This window comes from Lampetra planeri, unplaced genomic scaffold, assembly GCF_965212315.1.
Source record: "Lampetra planeri unplaced genomic scaffold, kcLamPlan1.2.h2 scaffold_865, whole genome shotgun sequence".
NCBI lineage: Eukaryota > Metazoa > Chordata > Hyperoartia > Petromyzontiformes > Petromyzontidae > Lampetra > Lampetra planeri.
Window position 1 is genome coordinate 842 of NW_027615687.1, and position 13,700 is coordinate 14,541.

The following is a 13,700-nucleotide window of genomic DNA, read 5'->3' on the forward strand; positions in this document are numbered from 1 at the left end:
ATAAGCTCCTGTGCCAAAATCAATAGTGTGTTTGTAGTAGGAGGGTGAACGGGGAGGACGCGGAGATGAAATGTAGAGCATGTCTGGGCCCAGGGTGAAGATAACTGTTAACCACAGGTTGCATCATGGTGAAGCAATGTAAACACACGTTCACTCATAGGCTGAGGTGTGTGTGTGTGTGTGTGTGTGTGTGTGTGTGTCCACACCTCTGCTCACCCCCGAGCTGCTTTAAACATGGCCAGACAACCCCTCCGAAGTTGTCCAGTGTGTCCTCTCCTGAGCGTTCTTGGGGGGGGGGTGCAACCGACAGGGCTTGTTAAGGGTGTCACAGGAGCCGAGAGGAATGTCATCCTCTGAGCTCTCAGAGGCGCTTGTCACCTGCCAAATCAATATCGCCCTTCTCAGCTCACAGCGACGCGAGCGCACACACACACACACACACACACACACACACACACACTAAAGTGCCATATCCTGGTGGTGATGAGATCTTGTGGAGGAAGAGACGAGCTGTAACACTTGTCCTTGTTTCTGTTCCAGAACGCTGCGGTTTAATGGCTGGCAGGTAGAGGCCAAAGAGGGACAATCAACATGAACTCGATTCCGTCGATGGACAGACACATACAGCAGACCAATGACCGTCTGCAGTGTATCAAACAGGTGAGAGCTGCTAAACTGTCACTTGATGTTGGACTCATCCAGAACATGCTGCATGTGTGCAGTAAACGCTTCCTGTTACTTCCTGTTATGTGAGCGACTATTGACTCGGTTATGATTTGGTGTAAAGATCAGGAGGCCTAGTCACCTTGTGTGGTGACCTTCAAAGTTCCTGCATCCTGGTGTTACAAGTTGACCCTGTTTTTTCTCCTTTAGCAGAAATTAACTTAAATGGCATTCCATAGCTTTCTTCCTTCAAGCTAGCAAGCTTGAAGGAATCAATGACGGAGCAAACCGAGCGTTCAGGTGATCGGTTCTTGGAATTAACAATGACACAAATCTCTTTACTTTACAGTCTCACTAGAAACAACCAGAACAATCTGGTCCATACTTACTATAGTAAGAGTATTTGTCTTATTTCTCGTCAAAATGTCTCATTTGTAGACATGAAACCCCTTTACACTTTAAATAAGACACCTCACCTGAAAGGGTAACTTATTTTCACACATTTGTCACTTGTTTCAAGCAGAAGAAATCCAGGGGAATGATTTTTTTTGCTTGTAATAAGGAAAAAAAAAACAACATTTGTTCCATGGCAGGATTTTGTACTTTTTTATAAAGTGAAACTTTGCTTGAAAGAGATGAAGATTGTCCAAAAACAAAATCCTTTTCCAGCTGATGTGTCTTATTCTAAGTGTAAAGTGTAAAGAAATAAGACAACTATACTAGTCTTATTCTTGGCGTCTGTACAACAAATCCGATGGTTACACGTTTAAACGCCCCGTCTCATTGTTGGCGTAGGGAACACTGAGGGACGTGTGTGTGTGTGTGTGTCCGCCAGCATGCCCCTCTCATGCTTCCTGTTTGGCCACGACTCGTGGGTTTTGCCCTTTGTGTGTCCCAGGTTGGTGAGCGGGGTCAAAGAGCAGCTGCTGCTCCCCCCCCTGCCATCACCTTCTTTCTCCTCCTGCCACTGCTGATTCCCAGTGAGTCTTTTTGTCCTGCCTTCACAATCATTTACTGCGGGACCAGATCTCTGGCAGAGGCGTACTCCGGTAACCCCGGGCGACATGCCTGTCTGTCCTTTAGATCTCTTTTCGTAACTGACATCCCGTTTTGTTTCTCTGCTGAGGTCGCCTCCTAAAAAAAAAAAAAAAAAAAAAAAAGTACATTAGACAGTAGGACAATGTCTGCAGCTTGTGCTGTGGAGACCGGGTAAATTGTTTTCCCCTCAGCAGGGAGTTCCCAGCTATTACCGAGAGGGAGAAGAGGTTCAGGCAGATCAAGAGACAAAGCAGGTGTTTAGGGAGCAAACAGAGGGAAGCCCCGATGTGTCGAGACAAGCTGAGATGTCCCTGAGACGCAGAGAGGTAAACAGGCTCTCTGTGTCTTTTGTCTACTTACCGTCTTCACGGCGGGATATTAAATATTCAATATCCACTCCTCCTTCATAGAGGAGGTGAAATTAAATTAATGTACTGTATGATTGTGGCGCTATTAGATGATGGATTATTCTTGCAAAGAGCATCACCGATAGGGCAAGGCAAGTGTGAACGATTTTTGCCTTACGGGGTTAAATGTTTTAACCCCATAAGGCAAAAATTTCAACAAACACGTCCCGACGTTCGCGGCCGGGCGAAGCAGCATATGGGTAAACATGCCAATTAGAGAGATCCATGGCATACAAGGAGGCCCCCAGTCCATGGAATAAATGGTTAAGCACCGGGTCATTTCAAACCAACCAGTAAGAGCCAGCACCCTGCTAATAGAGGCGGCTTTGTGCCGCAGACAATCAGGGTTTGGAAGGCCCGCATAATAAATACCATTTATGTCCTGCCAATTAGACTAGCAGTGAGCCCATTCAGCCGGCCGCCTATTCTCCACCCCACACAAAAAGATGATCATCAGGGGAGATCAGAACAATTAACTCACTATCTTCTCCGCTGCTCCCCATTGTCCAATATCCAAGCCATTAAAATAATTAAGGAAATATTGTAAAACAATCCAGCTGTTTGCTTTATTGAAGGAGGCACATGTTGAAATTTGGGAGCCGCGATGTCAATGGGGTTTGCGTCGTCGTTGCAGTTGTTCCCTCGCGTGATGGGACCTGTCTCGTCTAAGTGCTCCCAGTGCAGCGGACAGGGGAACAAATTGATTTTTGTGGCTCAAATGATGAATTGCCGCGGCGCGCGATGATAAAGTGGAGGGAATTGGAATCTGTCGGCTTGATTGAATCGTAGGTTGAAAGGTAAATCAGAAATCATTACGGCGGTCAGTGGGTAATTGCCTATCTTGTTGTGAAGTTGTATTCATCTGATTCTGAACAATAACCGCATGGACTCTTTTATCAAATCAGGATATTTATGCACCTCCACCTGTCCAGACATTGAGGAAGTCATGAATGATAGGGACAACAATTCTGATTTGATGCTGCATCATTGTATACAGGCCCGGTGTTGAGTGACAACATGACAACCAGCGTCTGTGGAACGGGCCCGTTGGTACCTTCTGAAAACGCTAATGCTAATGCTAAAGCGCGTTGGATGATAACTTCAGTGGCACTGCTCTGTACTTGTTGCGCAGAGTAAAACACGCTGACAGGTTTGTGTGTTCGCCGGAGCAAAAATCAAGACGTCCACTCTTTTACCCTCCAAACAGACAGGGGAGTCTTAAAAGGGCTCCATTTATCCGATTTCCTCTCCAACAGTTTCCTCGTGGCAATTTGTTTTCCTATCAGGACCCAGAATTGCGCCGGTGTGAGCAGTCCGGAGGAAGACGGGCTGCTGGTTTCTATTTCAGAGTCAGTATTTTTCCTCTCACTGAGGGGAAGCCTGTGTGCTGTCAGACTCTCAGCACTGATGTGCTACAGAAGTTTGGCAGAAACACTGAACTCTCCCCCCGCCACAGGGGTGCTTCCTTAGACTGCGAGCGTCGATATTTCAAGATAAACTGTCCCGTTTCTGTTCTGCGGTGCTGGCTGTGTATTCTGCCGCTGTGTGATCCCGGGGTTAATTGTCTCCATTAATATGTTTTTATTTCTGTGGGCCGTCACTGGCTGAATCGACAACCGCAGGTGTCGGTTTGGTTTGAAATGTGGTGGGTACAGAGACACCCCCCACAACATCTCACCGCACTTGCACTCTGCTCAGCGGCACTTGCTGAAGCGTAGCAGACTCCCCTTGGAAATGTTGATATTTTAGAAATTTTATCACTGAATGACTGAGATGGACGCTGATTTTAACATGTTCTACATATGTTTAACTGATCTGCAGTTTGGCAGTGATCTCTGTCAGTTTAAACCGTTGAAGATCACTCAGGTCTCATCGTTCAGTGTGTAAATCCATCCACAGCCAATCAGTAGCAGCGACTGTGTCCTGCTCCGTCTCTATTCTCTCTCTTGTATGTCGCACAAACCTGCTGGAACTGTGTCGTGGAAAAGCACCATGACTGCACCGACTCATCTGTCGTCATCACGGGTTCATATTGTCTTTAAAAAAAACAAAACAAAGCAGTGGATGAAAAGTGAATGTTGACAAAAAGTGCTGGGTACATATCTAATGTGATTTTAAGAAGATTCAGCACCAGATTGTTTTGCTGCTCTCGCTGCAGATGTGTCATCTTTTCCCGACGTTATCTGAGTTCTGAGATCTGACAACTGTGGCGCAAATATTGCTGGATGAATCTCACCCAGGGCGGGTGGACAGGCAGTGTGTGTGTGTGTGTGGGGGGGGGGACTCCTGGCCACTAGTTTAGGTTTGATTGGTGGGTTTTGGCCGGGGAAGGGGGAACATCTGTGTCGTGGCACTGCCAAGAGCTCGGTGTGACAGCCACACTGGTGGGACCAATTGTTCCCAGTGCAAAGAACAGTAATCACTTCAAGCTCAAGTGGGCCCCCCCACTCCCAACACACCAACACACACACACACACACATATATACAGGCTAAGACACACACGTCTATCTTCAGTGCACTGATTCCATGTGTTGTCCAGCTTCCAGACTCATCTAAATTTAGCATCTGTGGCTGTAACCCCCCCCCCACCACCACACACACACACACACACACACACCCCATCCCCTTACCCAGCAGTAGAATTTGCACGCTCAGGAACGCCGCCGCCCAACAAAGAGCCGTCAGCCGGGTGGCAAACAGTCGTGGACATTGCATAAAATGACCAAGACTGGTTTCATCCGGCCGCCGCCACACGGCCGCGATGTGAGCTGATAGGAAATGTGCCGCATCAAATCCTGACCTCTGCTGCCACCTAAAGAGCACAAAGGGGAAAAACCAAGCTCGACTGCTGTCACTTCTTGTCCTGTGTCTGCCTGTGACAGTGAAACCGAAGCTCTCAGACACGTTGAAAGGCCGCCGTTCACTTCAGGCTGACAAACATTTGTGTTTGCCTGTCAAGTGCCAGAGTGTGAGTCCTGTTTCTTCCTGGGTCTGTAGGAGAACTCTTCAAAAGCTGGTGTGCATATTCTGTCGGAATGCTGCCGATCTCATCGCTGGGCTCTGCTCTTCTAATTCAACCAACTGATAGTGTCAGAAATGATCAACAGTGTGTCTGAGATGGTGACCCACAGAGGTCGGCCTGTGTTTTTTTCTTGCCTGCTGTAGACACACATCAGGGTTCGAGAGTGGGCCGGCGGCCCCAGTTGAAGAGTGAACACCGTAAAGAGGAGGTGGGGGGTGGGGGGCTGCAGGTCAAGGAGCCTGTTGTCAGATAAAGTCACAGCACAGCTCGGGGCCTACTTGTGAAATAAGGGCTATCGTCTGCGGTACAGTGAGATTTATTACACGCAGCAACAGAGCCCGACCACAGAAACCTGGGGAAGTCAGCATGTCTATAAAGGGGGTGGGGGCCCTTCAGCTGTTCACATGAATAGTCTGTAGAGCGTTATTAGAATAGGAGATATTTGCTATCATAGAATAAATAAAATGACTCCATTGTTGCTTTTTTCTCACTTTTAATCATCTTTTCATCGGTCACCGTCTCTCAGACTGAGAAAGCTTGAGAAAATGTTTTTTTTTTTTTTAAGTGACCTTTCTTTACATTTTCTGACAATTAATGAAAACCAATTAATTGATGAAAGCATTAGTTAATGAAACCAACAGAACTCCTCAACATGCATTTGGGTTTGACTGTTGACCTATCAGACCTTTTTTAGCTGCTTCTAATCCACAGAGGGGCTCAGTTTTCACTTTCTTTCATTATGTGCCTTGCATTATTTGGTTTCTCACTCTGGACATTTTTGATACACCAGCATGTGTGCACATGTTGTAAATCAGTAAGCAGAATAAGCCTCTCGTTGGGATGTCCGATGTGGGGTGGGAATGTTTTGTGTTGTGTTTATGTGAATGTGAAAATCAAGAACTATGAAAGAAAGAGGATGCTCAGATTATAAAAAAAACTGTTCAGATCATTTTGAAGCACATTATTATCATCAGTATCATCATCGGCTGTTAGTATCAGTAGGTTGATGGTGAAGTTGGTTTGATATTGAAATTCTACTATACTTCTACTGTTGTAGTGTGTGTGTACATGTTTCAGAGGCGTGTCCTGATCCAGTTCTTACTGCTGTTGACAAACAGGCACCTTATGAGAAAATAAGTGATTTGTCTCATTACCAGCTCGGCTTGCTTGGAGGCCTCAACGGAGGTTGTATGAAAACAAGTACCAGGTACCAGGTTCTGTCGCCAGTGGAAAAATAGCTGGGGAGAGCCAAGTCAGGTCGAGTAGAGCTGGAATGGTGGAGCGAAAAAGCTCCATTCTAAACATGTCCGCTAACCATCTTCCCTTTCCGTCTATCCAGCACTTACAAAATCCAGCAAATTTCCAAACAGCAGCGACGGAGCTGCTGGACTGGTGCGGTGACCCCCGAGCCTTCCAGCGCCCCTTCGAGCAAAGCCTGATGGGATGTCTAACGGTAAGTCGTCCAACCCCCACCGCACACTCCCACTCTGGGGTTCAAGGACGAGGAAAGGTGCCGGTGAAGCGACTGCTGCATTGGCTCTTTCTGTAACTCTCACAGGGGTACGAGAGAATTCCTGTTTGGCGGCCTGATCTTGACTGAGGTCACGGGGAAATAAAATGCTTTAAAAAAAACAAAAAAAACCCCCAACTTTTTTCAGTTTCAGCATGTACTTAGAGTTTGCTGTGGTTCATGAAATCAGCACTCTGAAACACTTAAAGGACGAGCACAATAATGTCCTCAAACCACAGAGCAATCAGTGCTTATGAGGAAAACCCTTTTTTTTTTAAGCTTTTAATTCCCCCACTTATACGCCAAGGGGCTTTTGATTAATTGAATAATTAGCATCCCAGGGCGTAAGCAGCAGAAAGACTGGACTTGTGCAGACGTACACGGTAAACAAAGAACAGATTGGGGGAAAAAGTGAAAATTTCCTGTATTCCTGTCATGGATGAGTCACTCACCTGCCACCCTCGGGCTTTGTGTGCTTTAACATGTTTATATCCCTGATGCCTCCAGCTGAAGATAAGAAATAGATGTCGGGTGAAGTTTGTAACTCAGCCAAGTGAGCGTGGAAACAGGAAGCATAGAGAACTGGAACCGTTGGGACACGCTCAGGTGTTTGGTTCAGGTCTAGAAAACTTCTAGATCAAGGGTCACCCACCAAGCTTTTTTAAACTGTGAGCTACTAGTCAGTAAGTAAGTAAATAATCCAAATGGCAGCCAGTTAGATACACACTTCTGGAAATAACAAAACAACAGGGTTTAATATTAATTAGAAGGATGAAGAATCATTCAGTGATTTCTCACAATTTCTGCAATAGTTTTATTTTTGAAATGATAATGATTATATTATATTTTTAGTATTTTGGATTATTTTTACAACCGGCCTTCAGGCACCACGGTGACCCCCTGATAACATATGTCGGATTATGAAATTGTCAGTTAAGGGAAACACTTCAGCCTGTTGCACGTGTCAGTGTTTGCGTCTGGGACAGGCAGCGAGCCCAGGGCGCTTCGTACCACACCCCCTTTTTAAACGCCGTCCTGGAAAAGACAAACAGCATTCTCGTGGTGAAATACGTCCTTATGGTTTAGCAGTGTGCGCTAAGATGATTGGGATTTGACCGTGAAGTCGATTGTTTGGCTTACGGTCGACCACCACTGGCTTTGTGCAATTAAGCTCCTAAACTTGGAAACAACTGGTTGTAATTGTGACACGAGAATAAGCATTTAGGAAAACGTCCCTCACAAGTTTAGATTTTAATTAGAGGCCTGACGCTCATATATCGTCTTAATAGGTCACTCCTATAAATAACGTCCAGATATACATACTTTGTTTTGGTGACACGTCAGGACTATACTTACGGAAGATAATGACACGGTGCAGGAAGCCGCGTTCAGCTGTTCAGCTGCTACCTCGGGGCTTTTCTTGAACCTTGATGGGATTGCGGCTGCAGAGAGGGAAGGAATCTGCTCGTAATGATGCACGTCGGTCCACACGGGCCGGTGTGTCTTAAAGGGACTGGTGTGTCATAAATGTGTCTCTTTGAGCTGATAATGGAGAGAGTAAATCAAAGCGCCGCGGCGCCGACATAGGACAGATTTACATCACGAGCAGTGAAAAGGTGCCTGTTTCTCTCAAAGCCAAAGTCATCTGATGCAATCTGTGCCCAAATCCCTCTTCTCATTTAATTCCTCACGACGTATTCATCTGATCTGAGGGTGGAAATCCAGTTCATTTCTTCATCAGCAGCAGCTGCAACTCAATGGGAAGAAATTGTCGGCTTGATTCCCTTTGATCGTTTGTCATTAAATGCAGAAATATCAAATATTTCTTCTCTTGAAAATAAAGCAGCACATGTAAAGTCCTGTGCACTTTCAAATCTGCTGTCAGCCATCGATTCATCAATGTAACTGAGCTTTCTTAAGCAAGGAGGACATTTGTTAAATTACACACTTTTATCAATTATGCATAAAATGAGCAATTAAACCACCGATTCTAGAAGTTCACTATGCTAGTAGTGAAGTTCTGAAGTTCTGAAGTTCACTATGCTAGTAGTACTCAGATACTTTAGGAAAAAAAAGATTATAATAATAATATACATAATAATATTACAATGTCAAAAAAATATAATAATAATACTTATTACTATTATTGTACAGTCGAACATAAGTTGAACATAAGCGCTGACGATACATTCCATCACCAGTCTATTGTCATGTATATTCATGTAAAAGAGGGATTTCACTCTGAAAAGCTCGTTTGGCTCATGATGTAGAAATACCACACATTTTAACTTGAAAAATCGACATCATTCCACCACTGACAGGACAACACATTGAATTTATTAGTATCACTGTGTATCTATCATCTTATGTGGGGGACTTGAGATGACCTGATCAACTTCATTCAGGACACAAACAGCCCATAGAACAAAAAACACCAACAGACAAATACAAACATTTCACTTATTTATGAATAAACTAAGATAAATAAATAGATAAAGGGATGTAAATACATAAATAACAAGAGTAATAATTGAAATGTAAATTCAAACCAAGTAAAAATGTATGAAGAAAAGGTAGATAAGATAGGATATAATTTAAAAAAGAACTACAAGTTCAAAAATTCAATTAACAGCCAGGCCAAAAAGGGTGAGTCTTGAGTTTGCTTTTAAAAATTTCCAGACTTGCAGCTGCTCTCATGTCTTCAGGAATGCTGTTTGCATAGACGTGGAGCATACTAATTTAAAAAACAACAACTCACGGGTGAGGCCGGGCAGGTAGAAACACTGATGAATGTCTGACATGCTCCTCACCTGTTGTGTTCAGGTGGTCAGCCGTGTAGCAGCGCAGCAGGGCTTCGACTTGGACCTGGGTTACCGGCTTCTGGCTGTGTGCGCCGCCAACAGGGACAAGTTCACTCCAAAATCAGCAGGTAAGAGGTGTCAGGGGCCATCTGGTCCTGCTGGCCGGCTGCAGGCTCAACGTCTCCTTCCTGAGAGCATCTGCACCCTCACCTGGTCACTGCAGATTCCCTCACTTGCTGATGCAGAATACTCGTTAGAAAAAAAATCCTGAACTTTTTACACATCACATCTCTGCTGCAGACTAAGTGCAGATGTTTCCATTTGTCACACACGACAAAAACATCTGTATGTGCGATGATGGGTTTTCACACAACGGCGTCCTCTCGGTGCTGTGATGGATTGTTTCGACAGCTGTACGCCGCCAAATGTTATCAAGCCGCTGGGAATGAAGACGTATCGTCTGTCAGCAGCGCGGCAGATAACAATAATATCTTGTGCTCCTTTTTTGATTTGTGGTTTCCACCTGTCTCGGGTTACGAAGTGAGCGTGTTTGTGTGAGTTGGGACATGAAAGTCCTGACCTGCATATTGTTTGAATTTCCACCCTTGATTTACGGCACGCACCGCTTCATGCGTTGATGTCGGAGGCTTCAAATCGTCGTGTCGCCCCGGCGCCACAACATCAATTAACCAATGGCCAGATGTTCCACGTCCAATCGATTCAGGTAAAACTGGCCATTGATTCTCTATCTGTAGCAGGAAACGGGAGCAGCGCCTACTTACTTCCGTCCAGGCGGAATCCCAGTGCGCATTTCATGGACAATTATGTACCTGCATGGATATGTGGCGACGCAGAGAGAGGCAGCGGGCGTTAGTGGAAACGGTCAGAAAGGCTCCGCATTCTTCTGCAGAGTTCCCAGAAGCTCTGGAGTGGAGGCCCCAGTGAAGGAGGTTGTTAAGGTGGAAAGAAAGCCCTGTCTGGTAGCGGTAGTGGGAGATGGGGCTTAAACACTCCCCCAACCCCCAAGGGCCCCAGGGGCCGGACCCGTTCCCCCGGTGTCCAACAGGGCCGTTGCCCAGCGACGGGCAAAGGGGAGAGTGTCACATGACGGGGGCCGAGGATGGCAGCAGCAGGTCACAGATAGGCCGGCTCTCACAGGGGAGACACTGAGGACATGGAGCTGAAATTTGAACACACACACACACACACACACACACACACACACAGACACACACACAGACACACACTATGCTTTTACAAAAACAAACTAAGCCTTTTTTCCTGGATTTGATCCAAACTGAACAGTTTCTGCTCAGAGCAGATGTAGAGTCTCAGCTCTGTCATAAATATGTCATAAAAATGATTCCACCTACTTTGTTCCTTATCTCTGCTGACACTGAGATTTAATGTGCCCCCCCCGCCCCCCCCCCACACACACACGCACAAACACACACACACACACACCACAAAAGAAAGAAAAAAACCTGGGAGTTTCCTTGGAGGAAAGTCAGCAGAGAGCTCTGGGGAGACGAGCTGTTGTTTGCATCTTAGTTTGCACAGTTGAAAGAGGGAAAGAAAAGATCTTTATGAGCGGAACAGGAAATCAGGTCAATGGATCAGTGATAAATTAGTCGGATCTGATGTTACAAGCAGGCCTGACACCGCTGTGTGGTCCAGCGATTACATTTCTGTTATGTCATCGAGATTCCTTCTCAGGACATGGGAGAAAACTGCAGGAAATTGCGCCGGGGGGGGGGATGGGGGTGGGGGTTCAGTGGTATGAAAAACCCCAGAAATCAATGCTCTCAGCCGAAGCAGGTCGTACTTTGACTGTATCCTGCTAATTTATTTTTTAAGGAAAGCTTAGAAGTGCAAAACCCAAAGGAATCGACCTGGTTCCTAATGGCACGGTCCTGATGGTCTTTGCCCTGCAGGACCTCATCATTCGCTCCCATTGACCTTATCAGCTAACGTATCACAAATTTATCAAGGCGAGCGTTTCTACGGCGACGTCCTGCTGTTTGTAACTTAGAATGAGGTCTTTTATTATTGTTATTCTGATTATTATTGACTGACTCTGCTGCTGACGATAAGAAAAGTGCACCCAGGGTGGTTTTGGTGAATTGTACGACTCACAGTTTCAATGGGAGGGGGGATCTGCCACTTTAGCCCTTTTGTGGAAGCGACCCACAATGCACTGAGAGAGCTGTTTGTGTGTGTGTGTGTGTGTGTGTGTGTGGTAGGGGGAGGGGGGGTCTGCAGTGTGCTAGTGGTGACCTCTATGTGAATCAGCCCTGTTCTATTAATCTGAGATTACGATGAGCGTCTTGCGGCCACGTGGCGCCGTGGCGACATCAGAGCACGTAGCTCACGCCCCCGGTGTTGAAAAACGTCATCCGCAGCTTCCTGTCGCTCTCCGTCTCTTCGTCGCATGCGTCGCTACGACCACCCGTCGGGCCTGTTTCATCCATTTCACACTGTTCCGGTGGCAACATTTGAAAAAAAAATGTCACCAAAAGCAACAGCAACAAAAAAAAAAAAAAGCTTCATCATGTTTTTTTCATCCGAGCGGGTCAGAATAGCACATTCCCAATTGTTTGCGCCTCAACAAGCTCTTGGGAATTCCTCAGCTCCAGCGACTGAAAGGAGGCACCGGCTCAGAGGAGGGGGCACCAGACCAAAGTTTTTCAGCTCCCGTAGTGGTTCATTCTCTCCTGTAACAAACGCCTGGTAAACCAGCTATTCATCAGATAATTAGTTGGGCCTCAGCTCTTCTTCAGTCAACGTGGTTTGTTCTCTACACTTGTACACACACGCAGCACGGATGGATCATCCTAGTTAACAACAAGCAAATTCTGTGTGTCCTTTTGTGTAGTTTTCCACACAAGGGGTCTCATTCATCGCACATTAGTGAATTTGTGTGTCGATAGACACATAAAAGCCTTCTCTATTAAAAACCTACTCCTACTCCTAGGTTGGAGGGGGATGTTCTTATATTATTATCAACATGTAAAAAGAATGTGTATCATCAGAGTCGACGTTTATAGATAATTCACAAACATGAAGCTAATCTGGATCTAACTAACTGAACTAAATGTGTAATATTTGTATTCTTTTGTCATGCTGACATCTGGGTATTGTGTACGTAACAGAGCACAATATGAATGTTCTATTTCTAATTTCCAATAGTGACAAGAATACAATTTACACTGGCACCTGCGTGCGGTCGGCAGCATGTGTCGATTTTGGTATTAGCGACGGAAACATCGGCGCTGCTAAAACAACGATGGCTGCCCAAAGAGTTTACACACAAATTGGTTCTGCTGTTGAATGAGACCCAAGAAGTGTAGAACCCAGTTGATTAGAGACGTTTCTCTTGTCGCTCGCTAACGCAAAAGTCAACGACTGTCTGTGGCGTTCACACACTTCTTAAGTGATATAATAGTTCATTTACCAGGGCGCTGAGTCATGGTTCAAATGTGTGACCTGCTGTCGACTGTGCACCTTCAGTTTGTTCAGCCTTCTACTCTGGATGTCAGCGTTTCTGTACAGTTTCTTGGTGTTTTTTCACTCCTCACAGAAACTGTAAATCGCTCTGTTTTGCACGATTTCTGCGCAAAGCTCTTCCAGGCCGCTGTGATTGATGTGTTAACTCGCCTTCGGGGGGTGCCGCGCCGTAACTCAGCGGCGGTGCGTTCAGCTGATAGCAAATACGAAGACCGAGTACCGACAGGGGAGACGAGCGATAAGAGCGCCGCTGTCCTTCCTCTCCGCTTGTTCCTGCACCTATTATGTCTACGGCAGCAGGAGGTGATAGCCTAGCTGCCATCTCCATATGCCGCTCTAATACGTGGCGCAACACAGTCGGATTGTTTGCACATTGAAATTAATTTGCGCTAATTAAACGCCCGGCTACTGTATTTCAACCGCAGATCGTTCCACCGGCGGCTGGTTTGAGGATATTTGACTCTGTCAGACTGCCTCAGGTGGCGTGTCTGCCCGCAGTTTTACATGTTTTAACAGTGTGTAATTATTTATCCAAGTGTGTGTGTGTGTAGACAAATATGGTGTAATTGGCCCCTCCCCTCTCTGATTCCACCCTCCTGTGCATCAGGCAGCCACAGTGCCTCCGCCTCCTCCATGTCCCTTAATTACACTGACTGTTCTGATGGGATGAAGTCAACTGTTTGCAGCCACTCGGTTCGACTTGCTGCTCCGTGAGCCGTCCCCGCCGTCGGGCGAGCGTCTCCTCACAGCC

The 13,700-nt window shown here is 46.0% G+C and overlaps 1 protein-coding gene across 1 annotated transcript in view; it reads left to right on the forward strand.

The window, feature by feature from the left end:
• Nucleotides 1–591: 591 nt before the first annotated feature.
• Nucleotides 592–13,700, forward strand: part of LOC144742117 (zinc finger MIZ domain-containing protein 1-like) — a 29,189-nt gene continuing 16,080 nt past the window's right edge. Inside the window, 3 exon segments of the mRNA XM_078624616.1 lie at nucleotides 592–660; nucleotides 6,471–6,584; nucleotides 9,465–9,570. Of these exon segments, the coding sequence (XP_078480742.1) occupies nucleotides 592–660; nucleotides 6,471–6,584; nucleotides 9,465–9,570 (289 nt within the window).